Below are 24561 nucleotides of genomic sequence, written 5' to 3' on the forward strand. Positions count from 1 at the left end.
TTTGCTTCTTGTTCAGTTTTTCTCCTCACTAAGAATGATTTTGTGTTCACGTTTTGTATTTTTGTTTTTGTGCCTTTTTCCCCTTTATGGGTAATCCTTATTCTGCCACTTTGTTAGAATGAAAACTGTTATATTTTATTTCGTCTGTGGGGTCGAGCATTTGGGTCCAAGTCCTTGCCCTAGTTGTGACATCTTTCCTACGTTGGATTGGGTTGGCCATGTCTGTTTTTTTTTTTTCCCCCAAAACTGACAATCCAACATTCACACCCACATCACACCATGATTGACTGCTTTTTGTGCAAGCAAACAAGTGCAACACTATAGATATATCTTCCTGGAAAGGCTGTCTGAAAATGTGAGCTATAATCCCCATATTTAAATGATATCCTGTCTGCCCCCTGTTCAAAAGTTAAAGTTCAAACCCAAACTGATTCAAACCTGATGGGTAAACTGAACTTAAGGAGAAAAACCTCTGGGATGAGCATTTAATGCATGGTACCACTGTTTGTCACGCTGCTATAGCACAGTATTTATACTAGAACTTATAATGGTGTGATTCTTAGTGGTGATGTTATGATGGCCTTGGCGTTCCTTTTCTGCAGGCAGCACTGATGCCTTTTTGGAGTTGTCTCACTGTATGTCTGATTTTCTCTATGGTGTTAATATACAGCCATAAAACACATCACAGACAAAGTTTAATTCAAGCCTTTTAGTCATCTGGCATGTGAACATAATACAGTCCACCCAGTAGGTTTTGGATTAAGCTGAAATAATAAATAATTATCACCAGGCCACAGATGAACTCAACGCACAGGCATAATAGACCCACAGAAGTGTAAGTGGCAGTATAATTAGCATTTCTCGCTGAAAGCAGATATTAGATTGGGATGATTGTGTCTAAGTCTGAACTGCAGATCTGCTAAGGCTGAGGATTGCATAGTATCAGTGAGGAGAGCACCTTGCCCTGATCATCTGACGCCAGACGGCTCCTCCCCGCTCCCTCCAGTCTGCTACGCAAAGGCAACGGCTTGGGCACAACTCGCGTTTCAACACACAGGCTCGTCTGCGTGAGCCGGAGACGGAGTCGAGTTATCCACTTTGAATAATCAAGGACTCCGTTCCCCCCTCTGGTGTCTGCTTTCAGATGAATCAGTGATGAGAGGAGCCAAGAGAAGAGACCGACGCTTTTCATCTGTGTGGACCTTCGGTGCGCAGAAGTGCGCTCCATGCTTCAGCATCATCATCATCATCACCCTCCGCTCCTGAGATCAACCCAAACCCAAGAGGCGCGCTGAGATCCTCACCGATACCCCCGGTGCGAGGTAACCAGATTTTCTGTCTACTTTGTGTGTGTGAAATACACCGCTCCTGTACAACAGAGCGGCACACACACGTATTCTTTTATGCCACAATTGCATCTCCAGCGTCTGACAAAAGGATGTTTTATGCTTTGAAATTCACGGGCGATTAATTTATCAATTATTAAGCAAGAATAAATCCGGTATCGCCTTGCAGCAAGCTGAATCTCTGGCATTTTGAAACAAGAGCATTCATTCATGTGAAAAGAGTGGCTTGTCTTTTCCCTGCAGTTCACATTTAAATCCTCTGTAACAGAGTATTGATCAAACTAATTAAAATGCTACATCCAATAAATTAGCTTTATAAGCTCCCGAGAGAGCAGTCCTTTGTAGATCCTGTGGGATGTTGTATATAAAATCAACTTCATGTGAACGTTTTAGGGCAATAAAAGTTTTGGCTGAAAGGTTTAAAGTTTAAAATAGATTCAAACACAGCCAAGCTAAAACAGAAATTCACATAAGTTCTGCTTTTGGTGCTGAAGGCTGTTTGGGTGAAAACTGAAAGATGTCATGCTGCATCTTGATGTTACAGTATGTTCTCAAGTCACAGGGGAAAACTTAATCAGACAAGTGCAACTAATGACACTTGCCACTGTCCTGTTCTCGGTTAAACGCCTCGATGCAGCATTGTTTTCCTCTCTGCATCACATTTCCTGTGTCTGGTATCAGACCTACCAAGTGAAATTCCAGCAGCCACGTATTAACGTCACAGGATGCAAACTGCCACAGGCTGTGCAATTCACCTTTAATTATGAGCATGTGGGTGTTGGCCTGTGTGAGCTGGTGCTTCTAGCTATAGGTTTTCTCAAAGGCATAAGCCTGTGTTTGACTGGAATAAGTTCTCTGATGAAATTCAAATGAAACATACTGTTTTTCCAGCAGCAGCCTCATCCTGTCCCATGGCTAAAAATGGGCTTTAATTGGTGAGTATTTAAAAAAAGAAAAGCTTCATTCTTTTGCCGTCTTTAGTCACAGGCAGCACTTAGCAACCATGTTCCCGAAAGTGGGGTGGGGGTGTTACTGTTCTCACAATTGCTATGTATGTGTAGCGTGCTTGTCAGACTGAGAGACGCTGTATACACAAGCTTTTTTTTGTTTTTAAATCAGCACTCAGCAGGCTTTAGGACCATGCTGTAAGTTTACCTCAGGAAATTTCCTTCTTTTATTCATTTTGTATGCACAAGATATGAAGAATTTTCAAAATTAAAGCTCTGTGTTGAATTAAATGTAAGCTAAAATCTTAATACACTTTTAATGAAAGGGTAGATGTGTTAAAAGTGGTAAAAAAAAAAAAAAAAAACTACATGAAAGCAAAAAAATTGAAACTGAAAGGCCATTCCTGTTGTTAGAAATTAAATTGCTCAGAAATGTAGGATGCAGACTAACAACCAAGGGCAAAAGGTCAAAATAAAAGAGGAGTCGCCCTCGTTATTTTCATACCCAACTAATCAACATTAATGGGGCCATTGTTTAACTACAGCTAAAGTGGGGCAGATCATTCTTTTGCTTTCACTTGTGCTGGAACTGAATGCGTTAAGTAGAGGTGATGATAGAGACAGTAAATGTTTATGTGTGCGGTTGTAAAGATGATGATGATGGTTCGGGGAGGTGTTATGATTTCCAAATCCCCAAAAGAAAACCCAAGGTGTCTCAGTGATGTATGACCGGACAAATACACAGGGTCTGTGGATGTTACACCATAATGTGTGGAGAGTTTAATATGAGAGGGATGGTAAGAGGAAGAGGAGGAGGAGGACGGGAGAGAAACTGCTTCTTGTGTACAAATTTCCCGTTATTATATTTTATTTAATGGAGTTTATCCAGTTGGCTCCACTTGAGCTAAGAGGGGAGGATAGAGGAGAAGAACAACGAAACAAAAGTGCATTTTCTTCTCCTCAACTTTTTTTTCTAATCAAGAGCAATAGAAAATGCAATAGAAAAACAAGAGAATGGAATTAATATTTGATAAAGTTATGTTTGTTGAATTAAAGAGTGAAAACTATTAGCTGTGGCATATGGGAATACTTGTTTAAAATGCAAATGAATTCTCTTTTTCTCTCTTGTGTGATTGGGGGTGTTGGTTGATTCTCCCTTATTAGGAGATAAAAGAGCTTTCATGAAAGAACCAGTGTTTTCTGCTGTAAACACCGAAGCTTAGACACTGTTACCACAAAAAATGTCCAGTGTTTTTTTGTTTTTTGTTTTTTTTGTTTTTTTTTAAATTAGGCAAAATAGCTTCCTGACACAGAAAGTGAGGAGAACTCAGATTTCAGATCGACTTTACTAAGTATTCTCTGAGCCGAGCAGGACTTGTGAGTGTGGGACAGTGTGAAGGAGTGGCTTCCTCTTGTTTCCATAGTGACCGGGTTCACGAGGACCAGGTATCACTATTCCCCGTACACCCAGTTAAATAGAAGTTGTCAGCTGTCATGTGCCTGATGACTGACTTTGATCCGAGCTAATGATCGCTCTGTTCGTCTCAGAGCAGCAGGACTTATTCATTATGCTCTCTGCCCGAGCAGAATGTGTGCGTGATTTCAAAACAGAGCCGTTTGACCTAGCGGGTTCTCAGTTCTGCTGGCTTCTTGATTTTGGATATTTACACTGCTATGATTAGGTCAGCCGAGTACAATCACTCATCCAGCATTGTGATGGTAATGTCATACAGAGGCTGATTTTTGTGTGTGCCCGTAGTGTTGGCTGGATCCCCTGTCTGCCTCCCCCATGGACTGATTACTGATCAGACTAGCATTTCATATCAGCCTTGTGGGGGGAAATTAGAGGATTAGCAACAACTTCATGCTTATTCCCTACGAATCTTTCAGGCTTCCAAATCCTGTGGAAGTCATTGTTATTTTAAGTAGCTTGGCAATTGAGCGTGGAAGCAAACTCTAATTCTCCCAAGACTACGGAGATACAGAGCTGCAGAAAGCTAGTGCTTTAGAGCTACCTCCCCTGCTATTCATAGTCTTTCATGATGTGAAAGTAAGCAACTGAGGGCCATGAAGCTGGCTGCCAGAACCTCTTCACTCCAGTCCTTGGTTCATACATAATAGATAAGTAACTGTAACTTACAGTACAGGGGCATAACTAGGCTAATGCCCAGATTTGCATATTTGTGCCAAATTCCATAATTCATGAGTGTGCTGTGGTACTTGGTGCAAAGAGCCACCTTGGTCCATATGCTCTATGCCATATCTCAGGGGCTGCAACCTACCATGTGCACCAACAGCACAGTATTAAAAAGCAGCATTGAAACTGTCATTTCCAGGCACTTGGGAGCTGGGTCTTCATCATCAAAAGCCTCAGAGTCTGAACTCAGCCTTTGGGGAACTCAGCCTTATTAAAGGCATGTAGAATATGATGACAGAATCAGACAACAAGCTTTTTCCCGCTTAATTTACTGCCATTCTGAAATAATAGGACAGGGTAGGAGTGGGTGAAAAAGCAGCAAGCGAAGGGCGGTGACACCTTCTAGTGAGCACATTTCACAGGCCACTTTTTCATCAAGAGGTTCAAGAAAGCCTGACGCTGCCATCATTGCCAAGTGTTATGAAGTAGATTCATCATTCCACTTGATGACGGGCTAAGTTATTTATTCATTACCTTTGTTCTCTGCCTGCCTCAGATGAATAGGCACATGCCAGCCACATCCCTCATTACTGGTGATTGTGTGTCATACATCCTTTTTTTTATATCACACCCATGTCTTGTCATATTTGTCGGATAAATAGTATCTGCTGCTCCGGAGAGATCACGACCCCGTCATGTGGAGTGAGATTTGTTTTGATTTCGATGCCTCTGCTCCGCCATATGTATCAATTTATTTTGTGTGGGTGTGTGCGGTTTTGTGAGGCCGAGGAGAGGGAAGTAACAGATAGTGATATGAGATTTCGGTTTGTGAAATATGTTCCTCATCTGTCTGGTGGCCTGAATATTTAAGTAACGTTTTAATGAAATGATTTCTCCGCACCAAGGCCTTTACTTTAGATATTTTAAGATTAGCTGGGGAGCTGAAGAGACATAATGTGAGAGTGGCTTTATGAAAGTTTTGCATATTGAAAAGAATCAGATCAATTGGTGGATGCCCATTAAAAAAAGGTCAAGTATCTGTCTGGTATTTGGAAAATAATCATCTATAGGTAGTGTAATGTTAATTCAGCTTTGCTAAAGCTAAAGCCATGTCCCAGTTTTGTCTGCTTTTCCTTTTCTTTACACATCACTGGTAGTAATTTTACAGGAGCAGATGAATGCTCATGAGAACAGAATGCCAAACGGTGGTCGGTCCTCCTGGCTTGTGCCCTTGCCACCACCAGAAGCAACATTTGACATTTGCTTTAAAGGCGAAGATCTGGGTTTGTCTAAATATGAAATTTGATCTTTAGAGACATTGATTTAGATTTATTGTGGGAAGGTCAGACACCTAACAAAGGCAGCTCAGACATTTTGTGAAAATAACGACCTTCCAGTGTCCTTCAGATCAGACCTTTTAGTCCTTGTTAAGTTCTCAGCAGAACTAAGCTATTGTTGAAGTAGAAAACTGACAGGGCCAACACATCATTTTATAAGTAGATATACTGTTTACAGTAAGTAGGCATTTAACAAAAATTTGTGTTATTCTCCAGATAAAGCTATCTCACTAGAGTTAATGATGTCTCAGTCGTGCTTACTGACAAAGGGTTAGCGGGCCCTGTGCTCTTGAGGCTGAGCAGGGAGCTGTCCGTGGTGCTGAGTGAGACTGTTTGTCTTGGCTTTTGGAAGGGAGAATGCCCAGATGTGCACCTCTCTTTCTCCCACCTCAAAGGGAAATACCTCTCATCTCAAACTTGAAATTGAACTTTGAAATATCATATTCCTTAGCCTTAGAGTTTCTCTATGTTTTTTTTCTTTTGGCTTAAAAGCAGAGAGCTGACGCAGAGTGTCGTTGCTGAACTATATGTATATTAAACCCTGAACATAATCATCAGTACAACAGCATTCAAAAATAAGGATTTAATGCCACTCAATGATTGCGTATTTACAAATTAAACCATTATTTAATGTGATTGGTAGCTGTTCATGTAGGTAACATTATTAGTGACCACAGTTCACATATTAAATGTGGCTACTTCCAGTTACAAAGAGGATATTGCTTCTTATCACTTCTTTCCTGCACCCTGGTGTCACCTTACTGCGAGAGAATAAAAGTGGTGAATCTTTCCACCCTCTGCCATTTCCAGAAACTCCCCTTGTCCTGTTTTATGCTACAAAGCAGTTTTACTTTTCATCAGGTGATTCAGCAGATTTCAGCAGTTGCACAATGAGTAAACAGCAGCACATCACAATGTAATGCCATTTCAACTGTCATAAACACCTGCCTACATTTGTGAGAGCTGACATCATGTCAGAGAGGTGTTAAGTGAAGTCTGTGGTCATTGTCATGGCTTCAGTTGCTACACGCAAATTATTAATCATTTAATCCAGAAATTAAATGACAGATTAATCGTCAATGAAAACAATAGTTGCAGCTCTGTAACAGGAGAACAAAAAATTAGTCGATTGACCAAAAATAGTCAGTAACGACTCTGATAATGGATTACTTTATCAGTGACTTTACAAGAAAAATGCTGCACACAACATCCCCTGGTTCCAGCTTCTTAAACAATTGAAACTGAACATTTGTGGATTTTGGACTGTGAGTTGGACACAACGCAATCTGAAGATGCCACTTTGGGCTGTAGGAAATTGTGACAGGATTGTTTCTCTATTATCTGACATTACGTAGACTAAATGAATAAATCATTATTTGGGAAAAAATCTGTAGATTAATCAACCATTCTAAAATAATTGTTAGTTGTATCCATTATATATTGCAGGGCTACTAACTACAGCCTTAAAAGCAATGGCATTATTTCTACTGTGAATAGGTGGGACACGTCCTACTCACTTTTCAAAATCTTTCAGAATCTTTTTCTATTCTCCTCCCTTCTGTTGTTTCAGGTTGATTTTCTTGCCTCTCTCTAAATATTGTCCTCTGCAGAGATGTATATATTGCCACTGGAGTCCCCTTCAGTCATCAGCATATGTTGCAATGAGCTTAACAAGCAGGAGAGAGTGAAGCTGCCACTGCTTTTCAGACGTTTTTCCCTGGGTTTTGCCTCTCCGGCCACATGCAGGCTGCCCTAACCTGTTGGTGGAGGTTGTTAGAGCTGTATCCAGCCTGAGGGGAAAACCTGCAGACACAACTCGGGGTTGAAAAAATACTCTCACCTCTTTTTTAATGCAATCTATATTTTTATTTACAGTTAATGTTCCTAGAAAGATACTCAAATAAAATATCAATCAAAACTTAGGCAGTAAAGAGTTCCTTGATTTTATTGTACCTGTTAAGTATTATCTGCAACCAACTCGACTTGTGTCATTTTTTTTTTCTTTTTAATGTGTCATATTTTTTATGAGCTTAGTGGTCTGTTCTGTATTGATGTCTATAGACACAGCTTATCCCAACCCTGATCTGAAAAATCACTCCAAAACACGTCTACACAAAGATTAAAGAGAGTAAATTTGAAAAAAAACAAAAAAAACAAAACCAAGTGTTTGTGACTGTGTCTAGTGTCATTTTGGGGGATATAAAGATATAATCAGCATAGATCTCTTGGTGCTCCCATAGCACTAAATCGCTGAATGGCTTTAAAGCTTATTTAGATATTGGAAATATTGAGATTAACTTTTTAATTTATTCATACCATATTTGTATACTGATTCTAATCTTATAATTACATCATTTGTTGTTTCCACAGATCTACAGTACAGTTGTAGCAGATGTTCAGCATGTTTATCATTACGTGTTTATTGTTTGATCAGTTAATAACTATGAGCAGCGATAATTTGGGCATAAGAGGATAATGATGATTATTTTCATTTTTGCTCAGTTTTATCATCAAGGCAAAAAAAGTCACATTATCTTATAAATGGGATTCAAGCAAATGACAGTAAATAATAAACAGCCTAAAATTATTTAGAAATGATTTGTATTTAAAACGCTTCATGTTTCTTTTTGTTATTCAGTACATTAAAGTAATGGTGGATGATTCATTTGCAATGCATATTGTCCAAATCTGTGTTCTGTTCAATATTCATGTATTATTGTAAATTAACCCTCTTACTAGTCTACATTTTAAAACATACGCTCACCTAACTGTATGTGTGTATGCATATTCCCTCACTGGAATATGGGGCTTTGCTTTACATTTGAATATGACATAAGGAGCTGATTTGTCGAAATTTATCTTCTGAAGTATATATCACACAAAACAAAGTTTTTACACAGGTTTGAAAATATGTAAATTTTTTGATCATGTTTAATCAGATCTTCTGGTTGGTTTGAAGAGTGAATGTGAGATTAAAAACTGTCCCAGTTTGCAGGATAACTCTGGGGCGAGCTCAGTCCAATAAAAATCGGACGGAATTTGGCCCTCACCTTTAGAATGAGTTTTCATCACACGGTCTCCTTTTTACATCATATCCCCTTAATAAAGTGCAACAGGATTACAGGTTTGTGGGCCGTGATCTGCTCCAGAGGTCTGGAGCACAGTAGGAATTTGGTACGGCATTTGATGTCTGCTTCCACGGTTTCAAAGAATAATATACCATCCTCATTTCATCACTATATGTAAAAGTACAGAGAAGGCGGTTTTGGCCAATGTCCGTGACAGCACTGAAAGTGAGCTCAGGTTTTCTGGTTTATAGCTTTGAAAGGAAGTTCACGAGTGAGAGTGAAAGGTTGAATCTTCTTATATGAAATATACCAAGAGGAAAAACAATTTGTTGTAAATTAATCTATTAATTGATTGAAAGCATTTTTATAGCTTATTAGTTGTTTAAATTCTTTTCTAGCAAAAATGCCAACGGTTCCTTGGTTCCATTTTTTATTTTTTTTTGTCTACTATAATGTGAGTTGAATATCTTTTGGTTTTGAACTGATTGGACCAAACAAGAAAATTAAATAGTCTGCTTGGGCTTTAAGCAATTGTGATTGGCATTTACCCACTTTTTTCTGACATGTATTTAAATATTATATTACTATTATTATTATTATTATAGCATTAAAATCTTCCACCCAATGAAAATGTAGTGCTGTCACCAGTCGCAATTCCTTAAGTTCAGAGTGCAACAGAGGTTAAAAATCTATTGCTGTGTTAGTGTCAACTGCAAGCAGTCAGTTGTTTATTCCATCTTTGCTCTCTAAACCACTGGTGTGCTGTAAGATTTTTTTTTTTTTGTCTTCAAATGGGTGAAGTCACTAGAGAAGCACTCTGAATTGTGTTGTGCTCAGAGAAGTGTGTCTCTATCTGTGCATTGAGGATTTCCAGAGTAACAGATGCATTTCCATTGGGATGCGTTTTAATGCAAGGAGCACTCCACATGGGAAAACTCATTGCCCAGCAAATTAAACCATTACCTCCCCAGTTGGAGTTAAATATGGAGAAATGACTCATTTAATGTCTGATTACTCCCTAATACAGCCATCTAAACAATGGCAACCACTCATTCCCACAAATAAATTCAGCCTCTCTGCAAGATAAGAGTGACGGTTGCTTGTCAGGGTCACAGTGAAGTTTTATTAAAAGATGCATGCTAAGAATGCAAAAGAATTCATCTGTTCGGATTCATTATGAGATGGCTCTTTAGTCTGAAGATTCGTCTTCATTATCCAGCCAAGCACCAGGCAGATAACGCTGCCTCATTTGCTTTCAGAGCCTCAATTTTCCCTGAACGATAATGCAGCTTCTCTTTTGTGTGGCTGTGGTAAAGACAAGCAAGCCATTTTCAATATGCGCGCAGGATTACAAAGGTTAATCATCAATTTAAAGCTAATCTTTGTTAAATACCAATAGAAGCATGGCGTGTGCTCGAGACAGATATAATCAGGCAAACCCCAAAACAATCCTCTATCTAAATGAAGTGAAAGATGGTTAATCTAGGCTTTACAGCAGGGGTTGATGAATGGGGGGGGGGATTGCGTCACACTTCTTGACTAATGTTCCATTGTTTCACTGTTTGCTAAATTTAGTTGTCAATTCTATTGGGCTAACCTCAGAAACTGTACCACTTCTTGCCAAGCTTTCAAGCAGAATTAGGTTGAGAGAGTCCCCGACAAAAGCACACACAAGTCCCAGCCTTCTTTGGCTTTGAGGAGTCCGCAGCAGAAGAAGATGTAACTCATGTATCTGTGCTTGCTTCATTGTTGCTAAGGAGCTGAGATAATTATGGAGTTTTAAAATTATGCAATCATAGACGAGATCCTTCTTCCCCAGTCTGGGAAAAAGTGTAATTAATTTTCTCCTTTTTTCTCAGTTAATATGCAGGCGACTGGGAACACAGGATTCACACAGGAAATTAAAATTTGAGCTATATTTCCACCCCTGTTCATATTTGTCAAAGGTGGCACTTCATGATATCAGAACAAAATGTCACAAGTTTTAATGGTGAAAAAAATATCATGCAGGTATCTGGAGTGGAAATAGGAGGAAGGCAGAGAGTCCACACACAGGACTGTAGCTCCCAAAAAAAAAAAAATACATTTCACCTTTATCAGGTTAATAACCAAAAGGACAAAGAATTAGGTGAACTGTGTATGACCACCAGCTTGATTACATCATGCTGAAGACACCCAGTACTTTCCCAGTCAAGTGAATGGCAAAGTGTATAGCATAACCAGAATATACATAAGTGAATAGGCCAAATAAAAGTAAATATGTAAAGTTTTTGCAGACAAAGTTCTGACAAAGACAAAATTGTAAAATTTAAATGGAGTAAAAGATTCGTGACAGGTTTTTTCAGGCATCCTCTAACTCCTCTATCCTTCTGGTTTTAAAAGTGCAAAATATCAAAGTTTTACATTATATTTCTCAGACTTTTTTACTAATAAGATAAGCCTTGGACAAAACATTGCATTTCCTATTAAACTAAACCATTTAGGTCTCTTGGGCAGGAATTTACAATAATGGGAAATAGAATCAGCTCACCTTAATGGCTGAGGCAGTAATTCCAGTGACAAGGTAGACTCCTTTAATAAAGATAAGCCCCCAAGAAAATCAATAACCTGAACTAATTTCGAAAGGACTCAGACTTGTCTAGACAAACACAGCGTTCACACCTAACCAAACAAGCCTCACAAGCCCATTTTTAAAGGGCCTTTTTCATTGATATTGCTTTGAGAACACAAGGCTGTTTTCTCATCTTTGCTACAAGTCGCAGCAACAAAGCAGGCCAACAAGCACTCCTGCAGATGCCCTTTCTCTGATTGTTTTTATTCCCCCATTAGGCCTCTGATGCTGGGTCCACAAACTTCTCTAATTAAGAATTCGTCTTCAGCAAATTCTCCTATAAAATGGCCCTCGCTGCAGAACGTGGGGTGATAAAAGGAGTTATTGGGCCTGCGACCTCCTTTGCCTCTTATCTCCCATAAACACTTCAGTAGGTTTTACAGGGCCGTGGAGGCGGCGTAACGAGCAATAAGCCAAAGGGGAATAGCGGGAGGACTGATGACTTATTCATGAAGAACGGAACAACAAGAGGGCACAGATGAAATTGACAGTGAGAAGTCCTCATACTATAAGTTGTTATGTAGTTCTCATAAGACTTGTCTCATACTTGAAGTTGATTAATCTTTGGCCTGGGCTTCGTTTCAGTATGCGACATGGGGATTTTTAAAACAATGAAATACAGAGTTCTTGTGCTGTATTTTTTTTTTTTTTTTTATGGGGGGGTGGGGTGGGGTGGGGGAAAAAAAATTATATTACATATTCATTAGATTTACCAGGGTTCTAACATTAGCTTGTGGGTTTACCATCACACCAGCAGAGACAAAAGCTCTGCTCTGCTATGAAAGTCACCCTGCTGAAATGACATGATGTTTTATTCCTTCTATCTTCTTAACCTGATTCTGTCACATACCCAGAGCTGCACATGCACGGATATTGTCATTAAGTCGCAGACAGGTCTTTTTAGCCATTTAAATGAGCCTGAAGTCTTTGCATGTACTTCACTCAGCTGCTCCGCTTTCCCTTTCCCATGCATTAAATTCATTTAAAGCCAGGAGTGATTTTTTTTTTTTTTTTTTTTTTTTTTTAACCTATACCTCATCTCAGTTTGTGCATGCTCTGCTGATTTAAACTGATGGCAAATCCCACCTCGCTATGCAGGCTGAACACAAAAAGAGTATGGTAGGATTGCATTCAAACTGCTGCTAGTGTTACGTTTGCCAGAGAGAACAAGAGGGGAAAGTATAAAGTAACAGAGAGAGCCAATACTTGTGGTTAGCCTTCCTTGAAAATGTCTGTAAACAGAGCCATGCTGAAACTGGGCTTAAAAACAGATGTAAAGCCCAGCTGGCGTGAGAATTTTCATCTCCTGTCAGGCAGAGTGGAAATTTTGCACTGAGGTAAGACCAACCAGCAGCAGTGCTACGTAAGCAATGATGTGGAGCAGCGCAAAGGCAAATGCTGTAGACAATGTAATGATAGAGCGCACGACAGCTACGTGGAGCTATGATGGTTTACACCCTCCCCCATCTCTGCCCAGTCAGACCTTTGAAGAACTCCCTGCCAGAGAGGCAGAGACTCGGCACGAGGAAATGGAGCTGGAGATTGTTATTATAGATAAACACTTCCCTTACCATCTAGTTTGCCCTGCAAGTAGGAACTTACAAGGATGTTGATCAAAGTTGAGCACAGAGGCTACTGATTTTATTTGCCTCCAAGGTGCCAGTGTGCACAGTCACCAACTGTGTTCAGCGAATGATAGTGAGCACAGTTGGTGACACGTTTTGAGAAAACATACATTTATATATTTATGTATTATGTGTGCCATATTGTGAACATTAAAATAAAATTACCTGTTTGTTTTTTTTTTCTGAAAATTCTGTGTTCCATGTTACTTGCATTGAAAGCACATTCATTGAGGGATATTGTAATGCAAGCAAAACCTGTTTCAGTCTGCGTATGGGTAACTGATTATTGTGGTTCTAAGACAGACTTGAAATATTGTGAAGCTGGACATGTCTGATATGGAGACATGTCATTAAAAGAATGACTTCGCAAGTTTCAAACTGATACACTGAAAAATGACTAACCCACCTCAACCCACAGGGTCTAATCTCTCTCACTGAGTTTCAATCAATATCCAGCACGTGAAGCAACAACTTGAGTTGTTTATGCAGATGAGGTAGCTTGATACTGTGAAAGTTCAAGTTCAAGGTCATTCGCTGTGGCCCAGTGACATTCCAAAAACGTGTGGCTGTCAATGTCAGCCTGACACTCTTTCCATTTCTGATCTGCATATCTAACAGTTACGCTTGACAGACTTGTCATTCGCACGTCCTGCACAAACAAATGCAGCTAATCCAGGCTGTGCACTAATGTGACTAGCTAGGTCTGATTTTTCTGACTGTCAGAAAGAAACTATAGACGTGTTGTTTTGTTACAGGTTGCTGGACAATAGTTCTACCTCAGTATGCTTTGTTTCTGCTCACTGTGCATTCATGGTGGATGCATAGTGTTCTCCTTCTTGTTTACTTACTGTATGCATGCTGGTGAATGCAGCAGAGAGCACCGTAACCAGTACTGACACATCTAACTGTATAATGCTTTGACCTCTGAAGCGAGCAAACGCACGACACCCCAGTGGGAAGCAGTTTTAAGTTGAATGCATTATTATCAGCTCACTAACTGCAGCCTGGTGTTGAATCACTTCAGTGCTTGGCAGCCAACAGCACATCACAGAAGGTCCAAATACTAAACCTCAGGTTCTGCAGTGCTGAATACATATTTGTGATGGCGGGAAAACACTGGCAGATTTGTGGCGTGTGCCTTCCAATAGGATGTTGTTGTGCCAGAGTGAGAAAGGTTTTCCAAGTTATTTAGAACTGCACACACCAGCTGTAGTTTGGGGAAACAAGCACACGATATGTAAGTGAGCTGACCTCCTTGAAGAATATACCATGCCCCTAGAGTACATATACCTTAGTTAAAATGTATTATGTGCTTTGCCCTGAAGTACAGCTTGCATAGTACATAACTCAAGACTTGGCTGAGGTGGGATTACTGTGGATGTGTTACTTAATTCTTCCTGTGAGCTGTAAGATTGAAGGTGTTTAATAAACAACACTACAAGATCGTAAAAATTCTCTAAACATTATGCATTTTTCTGCACTTTGCTCATCAGAGCTCTGATATCTTTGTCAGCACCCAACAGGCCTTCCCATACTTTTTTCCTCATTAAACTATTCATCAGCTTGGCCTCATCAAAGATTAAGAGTATCCTCACAGTTCATTACAAGATGCCCTGCTTTTTATTTGATGAAGTAATTCATCCATAATGTATGTGTATATTGCATTTTGCAGGATGCCTGCGAGACTGCAGAACAGCATCGGCTTTCCAAAGGCTTAGACCCAAGAAGGGAGAAAAAAGTTGGTGCATTTGTTTTGATTAAGTCGGCATTTCAGAGAGTTCCCTCTGCGATGAACTGTAGAGCAATTACTTTACATGGAGAAGATCAAACCTAGGAAAGGTTTGATGGGAAAAGCATGATAAGAATTAGATTCACATTAAATTGGCTGAGCAGAATTAGCTTTATCTTAGTGTTGGGGATGAGGAGGCTATTGCAGTTGGGGGGATCTTGACGCTGTGGAAAGCATAGGTGCTTCATCAGAAGTGACAGGCTGAATGAGGATCATCAGCCCACTCTCTGACTGAATTCCTTCTCATAGTCTGTTGTGGTTTCTGACCGACCCCGGGACACTTCCCTGAGTGAGTCAGCATCCCTGGGATTGGTTGCCTCCACTCATCCAAGGGTGATGAGCAAGCCAGCCTATTTTATCTGCAAAAATGCCTCCTGGGAATCCAGACAATGTCAGTTGATGCTTGAAATAAATCTTGGAGCATTGACAAATGTCAAAGCTAAACTGGGGGAAGCCTGGGCCAGGGAATTGAGCGAGCTAACAGAGGCTGCTAAAGCGACACTGTGTCAGTTGAACTATGGTGTGTTACGGTTGGATAACTGGATGGGTATTGTCATGGTGAAATGACAAGTTTGTGGCTCTGTGCAGCTTTGTGTGACCCATGTAATTTCTGCAAAAAACAGGAAAACCAATGATGGTTCTATTCTCAAAATTATTGTAAAATGGTTTGAGATTGTTGATACAGATCTTTATGCAAATTTTGCGTCATAAACATATATTTGTTTATGAGGCACAGGCCTTCATCAAGTTGGGTGGCTCATGTTCTACTTCAGCACAGATGGCAGTGGGCAGAGGGATTGGTAATTGGAAGAGACTATGTTGCACACTGAACCAGTCTGCAGGAAAAAAAAAAGCTGAAGAGATCGCTATACTGTGAAGGTTTAACTCAATGTATAGAAGATCACAGTTAAAACACTGTAATTAGCGCCTGGGGCCCCATGTGTCTGGGTGCACTAGCAAATGACAGATTACACCCTCTTCAAGTCTGTAATGAATGCCTGTGCTGACATGTGGGTGTGGATTAGGTCATTGTCTTACTCATACGCTCCCAAAATAGCCAAATATTGCCTACCATCAGAACTGCAATGTAATTCCTCCTCAAAATAAGGAAATGTTTTCTTTCCATCCTCAGTGCCACTGTGTGAAATGTTGCTGAGGTGTCAGATAGAACCGTCTGTGTCAATATTAGATAACACCTGTCCTGATTATGGCATAGATCTTTTCTCAGGCTTCTCAGAGCCAAGGTTGAAAGTCTGTTCAAGGTTTCCATCATCCATCCAATGCAAAACACATCCTGTCAGACCTATCAGTACAATGTATAGTTCTATTTTGGCAATTAATTTGGGCAGAAATACGGTGGGAGGGTGTATTACATTGAGGAACCCAGGAAGTAAGACTGGGGGAACCTGTGGTTCTTGTAAAGAGAGAGAGAGCTGAGAGGAGGCAGATAATTAGGTTGGCTTGTGAACGAAAGACAAAGGGGTTAAACACACCTATATAGGTAGGCAGAATCTAAACCTAAGAAAGACTGAAGAAAATGCAAATATGAACCACGGATTACTTTTCTAATCATTGTACAACATGTTAAGATAAATACTATGGATCAGTTCAGTCACGTTAAATTGTTGATGATCTTCTAATGCTGATGTTCTGAACACAGGAAGAGCTAAAATTGTTTGACATTAGCTTGAGATGCTCCACCACCAGGTGGCCCCAGAGGAAAGTATTACTGTGATATGGGTTCCATTTGCATTGCAGTGACACTCAGTCAGTTTATTAGGTACACCTAAGTAAAACTAATGTAGTTAAAGACAACCGTTCTGCAAAAAAATCCTCGTACCAGTTATAATGTTCAGTTTGTGTTGAAACTGTTTTTAAAAAGTGAGGGTAGGCTAAATAACAGAAACAGCTCTCTGCATAATGCTTCATCAACAGCACCACAAACTAGGATTTATTGCAGGACTGATGATTTTATATAGGTGTACCTAATATACTGATTTTTTTTTTCATGATGTATTCCTGTAGCACCCTGGATCTCTCCAGTACGAGTCAATAATACATGTTGGAGTTATATATTCTCCGTTAGTTGCTAGACATATTGACAAACTGGCTTGGGTAAGAGAGAGTAAGACACAATCACATATTCAAAACAGTTGACTAGTCTTTCAAAAAAGCCAGTGGCTTTAATCTTTCAGGTAATGCTAACCATTCCAGCAGAATTAGAACTCTGAGTCTTTATTCAGAAAAAGGTGGCTCATGGTCTCTGACGCTTCAAGCCAATTACTATTTACCACTGAATGGCTCCACGGGGGCAGCTGGAGGGTAAATGCCTTGCTTGTGGGCACCTCACACAAAGGCACCTCTGCTTTAGTCTCTAGAGAAGGGAGAGCATTACTCATTCCCCAGTCACATTTTCCTGACCAGCCTGGAGATCAAAAGTGGCAACTCTCTGTTCTCAAGCCACCACAGCCTCCAACCTATATACTCAACAGTAAGTGGCTGTAATATACAAGTAATCTAAATAGATGGGGACCTACTCACTTATTATTTCTTAACATCATGGTCGGGTTAGATTTGTGAGTGGACTGAAATGCTCAGCAGTGTTCAAGGTAACCCTTTAAAATACCTTGCATGCTGATGCTGAGTGTATTTTCAGTCTTTTGGATACTTAACACATGGCCGGGAATTAAGGATTTTTCTGGTCTTGCCCCAGAAATTAATATGAACAGTTTTTTTTTAACTGCGTTGGCTTCAGAGAAATAGGAGAGCGTTGTATGAGGCATATCATTGTATCTAAGGAAAAGGTCAATGAGAAAAGACAAAATCATACATCTCTATCCTCCGTGAGTCTCTAAAGCCCTACGTTCTTGTTACAGAAATTAATAAATTGAGCCAGTAATCCCACTGTGAACCAAAATGCATTCATAATTTAAAACACATCCTGCATGTGGGAGTACAGTTTGAGAGTTACTGTTGGATTTGTGTGGGTGGGAAGTATATTGTACTGGTTTTTGAGGGCCTGTTGGAGAGAATAGCTGAGGAAAAGAAATAGGAGCTAAGGGGAAAGTGCAGAAGAAAATAGAATGAAGGTGAGTGCGTTTCTGCATCCCAAGTGATAGTTTTTGGGGAGAGGGGTCATTGCATCTTACAAGAGATCATCTAACAATACTGTGAGCCAGTGAAACAGATACAAGAGCCTGAGATGCAATAAAGGCAACGAAACAACTAGGAGATAAGGAGTTTTGTCTCTGCACTCAGTTCTGTTTCAGATTAAATTTTTTGTCTTTGCCCGAGCTGAAAATTCTTTGAAATGTGTGACCACAAAAAAAAAGGAATAGTAACAATGACTGATACTTTTAACTTGCTCACTTGAAATCAATCCATTTAATAGCACAAAAGCCACCCTGTGTAATCAAGCTTTATTGCAGTAATAATTATTTTGTACTAACGTGTCTAATGAGCACCCATTAAAAAACCAAAGCTGCTCTGTACAATACCTGCTGCCCACCACAGTTAATGGCAGGGGGGCCCTCCTGAATATGAATGAGGGTTTGTTCTGTAGATGTATAGAGGTGGCTGTTTGGGTTAATTAGTGGGAACCTGGTTTCCTGTGGCGCTGAGAACCTGTGGAGCCCTCCTCTTAGCTTGGTGAGATATAATGAATAGTGCAGATGTATTGGCTGTGCTGTCTGCTCAGGCAGTAGGCAGCGCTTTTGCTCTGGTGCCAGACAAGTTTTAAAGCCCAGATAATGGTCAGCAAGTGCAGCTCTCGTGTGTGGAGGCTCTGTATCACGAGTTCAAGTGGAAATGCAGTATAGGTTTGATTTTGTTAGCAGCAATTGTGACTTTGACTGTACTGAGTTTGATCTCTGTAACCACTTATTTATAATCTGGGTCAAAGTGGGACTGGAGTATACCCCACAGTGCAAGACAGGAAGACAACTTGAGCCACTTACAGAGTCACTACACATAAAACTCATTCAGTCCGAGTTCTCTAAAACTGGGATTCACTTGTCCTTCGTTTAATTATGTTAAGATCATGGTCCCTCTTTCTCAATCTGACTGAACTTGAACTGCGAATATGAAAATGACCAATGTCTAGTCTTTTAAAAGAGAGGGTGGAAATTAACTGGAATTCAGGAGGTTTTAGTTGTTCATATAATACATGTACTGATATAACTATCTACCCCCATGTACCTTCATGCTCACACCTGTGGAGGATTAAGATGGTGCACCTTGAGGAAATGCACAGAAGCAAAACATGCAAACTCCTTAGGCAAAAAAGTGACCAGAGTCGAGATTTGAATGTAGGCTCTCATCCTGTGAGTGCAGCGCAGAGCCACCACTCACAGATAATCTATACTTCTCCCAGGTCTCACTGTGGCCTTAGTTCTTCCCTGCTAACCTGTGTTGTGTAATCTTCCACTGGCCCCACAGTGTTCAGGCAAAATAGTCTTGGTTAAGTGGTCTGCCAGATAGCGTGGCTGCCGTGTGCCAAATGAAAAGCTGGAAAGATATGCATCAAGTGCTGAATAAAGCAATAAGGCCCAGTGGAATGTGAAACAATGGCTCCTTCCAGGTGGTGGTGTGCTGTGAGAAGAGTGGGGGGAATTGGATGAGACAGAAAGCTCGTCTGGCTGCCTGGCCTGTTAGCATTGGACTTGGCAGCTCTCTGCCAGGGACATGCTGACAGGCGGGCGCGCCTGTCACAGCACATAAGTGCCTCCTTGCACAACCCTGGGCCCTGTAGGGCAGGTCGGCTCTCCTGCATTCAGCTCGTAGGCCCAGTCCCACACTCAAGCCACAGATCGTAGTGTGAAGCAAGGGCATGTGTCATCACCTTTATATGGTTGAAAGGCTCTGTAAGGTGAGAGAAAGGCCAATGGTGACATGGTGGAAATGTGCTATGCACATTGGTGGTTATGGTCTTCATTAGAGAGACAACTTCTGTGATTAAATTTTGCTTGAGGTAGAATATTTCTACAGAAACATAATAACAAAAGTTCATTACTGGAAACAACACATGTACAGAGATTTCAGCAGTTACTTGAATGAATGGCTCACAAATCGATGATCGTTTTCAAGTATAATTTACTGAGTTTCTAAGCAAAGATGTTAAAATCACTTTCATATCAGTTTATAATGAATGTGTCTCACAGATTGGCTGCTATTACTTAGTTATTTTATTTTTCATTTTCATTTTATGATTTTTAATTTTTGATTTCATTTTTTTAACTGTTAACAAATTCACTGACCATTAGCGAAAATGAAAAAAAAAAAAGTGAAATGTATTTATAATTTACCATTTTTCCTTCAAACTCTAAAAACATATAATGTTCAGTGGATGCCATCTACAGAAAGTTACACAGGAATTCACTATGCTACTGGTAGGGGTGATTACCCCCTGCATGCTAAAATCCCATCAAAATGTGTTGATAGAAGCAGACCAGTTCTCAAAATGTACTCAAATGATCTGTATCCTACAGTACAGAAGTGTACAATATAAGTGATAAATAATATGTACTGAACACTGTCTGCTGTTTGCATCCAGAGTAGTACCCAGTACTTCTGTGCGTGTGTGTCTGGCCGTCTATTCCCAGTCAGGGAATATCTTCGTTTGTTTAGATTACCTTACCATGACCTTTGCTGTTGAAGCTGGATGTTTGCATAGCCCAACCCAGTTGTTTTGACTAGCACAGTGTAAGCAACAGCTCTCTCAGCTTGTTTTCCTCACAAAAGTATTCGAAGGCTTTTGTTTTTAAATTAATTCCATGACATTTAAAAAAAAAAAGATGAAGAAGTTCTGCTATTTCAAGTCATGGTAGCTTTCTGCAGAGCACGGAAACATTTTTAAGGTTTTTTTTTCTTGGTTAAGAGAAGATAAACCATTTGATTCGACAAGAAAACAAGGCAAATATTAATTCAATTAACAGGCCTTGTAAAAAAATAAAAAAATAAATAAAAAGTTGAAAAGATGAGACAGGTTGTAATTTTCCCATGGTTTTGAAAGGCTCTTCAGCAATATAATCAATCTAATTTGTAATTTAATGCCTTAAATCCTTCTCCTTGTGTTTGCTGAATTTCACATTGATCTTTTTTTGCATGTATAGGAAATCAAAGTCACCTAGAAGTGGGAACTCATCTGATTTCCTGCTATAAATTTGTCTCTATATGTTTCCAAACGCCTCGATTTCGCTGCTTGGGGGTGTATGTTAAGTGTATTGATTCTGGTCTGGATTTTGACCTGGTAAAGGAAGACAAAGCACTCTGGCCTTGTCTTCTGGCCTTTAGCCACACTTGCATATCTCAGACACATTTTCTAACAAGCTGTCTAGCTAAATGTTTTTCAGCTGGAGAAATTACAGTATCAATTGGAAGTGACTTTATAGAGTGAGAGGAGAAAGCAGATGGGAAGAGGGAAGATGAAAAGAGACTCAAAGAAAGATAAATTGAGATTATCCTTTTGAGATGATACACTTATAACAGACATGGATTGTATTTATGGTTGGATTGCTTTTTCACAGGAATGAGGAAAGTGTCCTTTCAGTATAATACCGACATTCATTCTGCTTTATAAGCCTGAAATCTGAAATCCTTTTCTTCTTTTTTTTCTTTGTTCTTCCCCACAGATGTGCTGTGGACTGCCGATGATTTCTCCTCCTCTTCCAGTTCAAATTCAATGGCAGACAAAGACTGCACTTCCCTTCCTTCCTGCTACCCCTGAGCTCACAAAGACAGATCTGGTCCACACTTAAACCACCGTCTACTTTTCTTGCTTCTGTCTTTGCTGATCTCCATTCTACAGTCCAACACTATGGCTTGTTTTCTGGCATCAGCTTTTCTTCTGGTTCTCCAAACCTATGCTGCCCCACCTGAGTTTGTCCAGACAGGGTTTGGTATAACACTGGACACCATGGACCTTGATTCTGGACTACCAGCCAATGTCTCTGGAGATGTGTCCTCATCTCCACCCCCCGGAACTAGTAAAAGAGCTCCGCATAGTATCATTATTGGGGTACGTAAAGGGGGCACAAGAGCACTGTTGGAGATGCTAGACATACACCCAGAGGTTGCTGCTGCTGCCACTGAGGTGCACTTCTTTGACTGGGATGAGAACTATGCTAAGGGCTTTGAATGGTACCGTGAGTTGATGCCCTACTCTTATCCTCACCAGATCACAGTGGAGAAAACTCCAGGTTACTTTACATCAGCCTTTGCACCAGAACGCATCTGTGCCATGAACTCCTCCATAAAGCTGCTATTGATCTTGCGAGACCCGGCCGAGCGGGTCATCTCTGACTACACCCAGGTGTACTTCAACCGGCTGGAGAACCACAAGCCGGTGCAAGCCATTGAGAACCTGCTAGTGCGCAACGGAGCCCTAAATATCCGGTACAAGGCCATTCAGAGGAGCCTCTATGACATCCACATGCGTAACTGGCTGCGTCACTTTCCCCTGGAACAGATACACATCGTAGATGGGGATGCTCTGATCCGTGACCCCCTGCCAGAGCTTCAGAAGGTGGAGCGCTTCCTCAACTTGCCCCCCAGGATAGTGTCCACCAACTTCTACTTCAACCAGACCAAGGGCTTTTACTGTATCCGAAGTGATGGTAGAGAGCGGTGTCTGCACGAGTCAAAGGGACGTCCTCACCCAGCTGTCAACAGCACTGTTCTCCAGCAGCTCCGTTCCTACCTACAGGAACACAACCGAACCTTCTTCAGGCTGGTGAAGCGCACCTTTGACTGGCAATAAGAAACCCGGATCACAAATTGGACTCAAAGGAGCCACTACCTTGTCTGAGGACGAAAAGGGGGCATAAAGCACTTTACAGAACTGTCATTTAAAAAGCCCTTTGAATAGAGCCTCTTTACAACTACTGTTGTGATCTCTGGTTTCTGCAGAGCAGTTATATTTACACAATAAGGCAAAAGAAATATGAAAAACTGGGTCACACTTTAGATTACAGCCCACAGCATACAGCGTAATTACTCCGGAGCAACAGTGTAATCTTTTGTACTAACAATACATACTAACAATTACATACCAATTCATTTATGGAGGAACGGGGGAACAAGATGTAAAGTAATGGAGTAAGGGGTCAGCCATTTGGGATCTTACAAAGAGCTTATACTGTAGTAATTTTCTAATTACTGGGTACCTGGTCTGTTATTAAAGGGTATGTTTTACCTATTGAGCAATAAGCTGGATTTTTGAGAGGATTTTAGAGACTTTATGACCATAACATAAATGACTACATACTTTGGTAACGCTTTAGATTACAGTCCATATACCCTTTAGTTGCACTGTAAATAACTGTTACAAAGGGGGAACTCCCAGTCATAGTCAGACTGGCCATCAGGCATACTGAGACATATCACGTTGGGCTACTGCATCAATGGACTGTCAAAAAATCCATAAAGTTTTTACCAAAGTTTTTAACTCCTACACAGATGTACCCCATTGTTATTTTAAGTAGCCCAAAATTGCAAAGTAGTTTGCCTGTTTGTAAGTAATAAGATCATTTTTAAGTAAAATTACATTCACTGGTAGGCTGTTAGTACAAAAGGTTACACCATAATTCTAGAGTAATTATGCTGTACAGTGTGGGGCTGTAATCTAAAGCGTTACCAAAAACTGTACCTGGAGGCATAAAATTAAATGGAAGATTCTCCAAGCTTAATAAGTCATTCTCTCTGTGCTGGAAGCATTTAAGTGATCACATTGCAGCGAAAACAGGTTTATGAAACTGATTAACTTTTTTTCCTCTTTCTTGTTTGATATTATTGTTCTTGATAATAAATTGTTCTGCTTTCAAATGTAACAGAAAAATGGCATGTTTCTGTCTGTCTCCATTTTGTTCTGGCCATCAAAAGCCCCTGAGTCCTAACCTAACCTGTATTATTTAGGGAGTGTACTAAGGTAGGCATTAGAATAAGCCTTTGATTTGCTGTGGTGGAAGTTAGACATTAATGCAAAGAAATGGGTACCCTGGAGCAGCGCTTTAGTAGTACAGGAATCAGTAATGGCTTTGGACATTGAAGGTAGCCTGTGCCTGCAGCTAAATCAGTCAGATCTCCCTAGTCAGCAAGCTCAAATCCACAGAGCTTCTGTTGCATTTTGCCACTGCTCTGTTCAACAGTTTGCTCATGTGTTAAATGTAGTCATTAAATTATATGCCTAATAGTGCAGTAAATCATTTACAAATAATTCTGTTTCTGCGTAGATGTTTTATCTACATATTATCTCTATTCTGAATCATACTTAGCATGCAGTTTTCCCAGAAACATCTTGTTGTCCTATACACAACAGATAGACATGGGTCATGTTTCTTTCATTGATTTGGCTTTAAACAGCAGCCAAAGCTACAGCTCCACTGGGAACTAATATTCATGTGATCTCCCCGTTCTGTCAGCTGGAATAAGCACCATAACTCTCCTGAGGCAAGTAGTCATTGATGCTACATTGGATCTATATCCAGAACAGAACATGGGAGGGGGTAATACAGCTATGGGCTATACAGAAATATGCTGCATATTAATATGAATAGTGTAGTTCATGAGTGTTCTGGGGTTTTAAATTATAATTAAACTGGGAAATCATGATTTTTCGTGTGTAAGTTCTGTTTCATGACAAAGTCAGTGCTAAATGAAATCACCCCTACTCGTCCTGTTCAGGTTAGTTTTCTCCCTTCTGTTCA

At 40.2% G+C, this 24561-nt stretch overlaps 1 protein-coding gene across 1 annotated transcript; it reads left to right on the top strand.

Annotated features, from left to right (window-relative positions):
• The first annotated feature begins 1148 nt into the window (after positions 1-1148).
• hs3st1l1 (heparan sulfate (glucosamine) 3-O-sulfotransferase 1-like1) lies at positions 1149-23596 on the top strand. The gene is made up of 2 exons (XM_041050107.1): positions 1149-1322; positions 21490-23596. Exon 2 carries the CDS (start codon positions 21675-21677, stop codon positions 22614-22616), a length of 942 nt encoding a protein of 313 aa, XP_040906041.1. The 5' UTR covers positions 1149-1322; positions 21490-21674; the 3' UTR covers positions 22617-23596.
• The last annotated feature ends 965 nt before the right edge of the window (positions 23597-24561 follow it).

This window comes from Toxotes jaculatrix, chromosome 11 (genome assembly GCF_017976425.1).
Source record: "Toxotes jaculatrix isolate fToxJac2 chromosome 11, fToxJac2.pri, whole genome shotgun sequence".
NCBI lineage: Eukaryota > Metazoa > Chordata > Actinopteri > Toxotidae > Toxotes > Toxotes jaculatrix.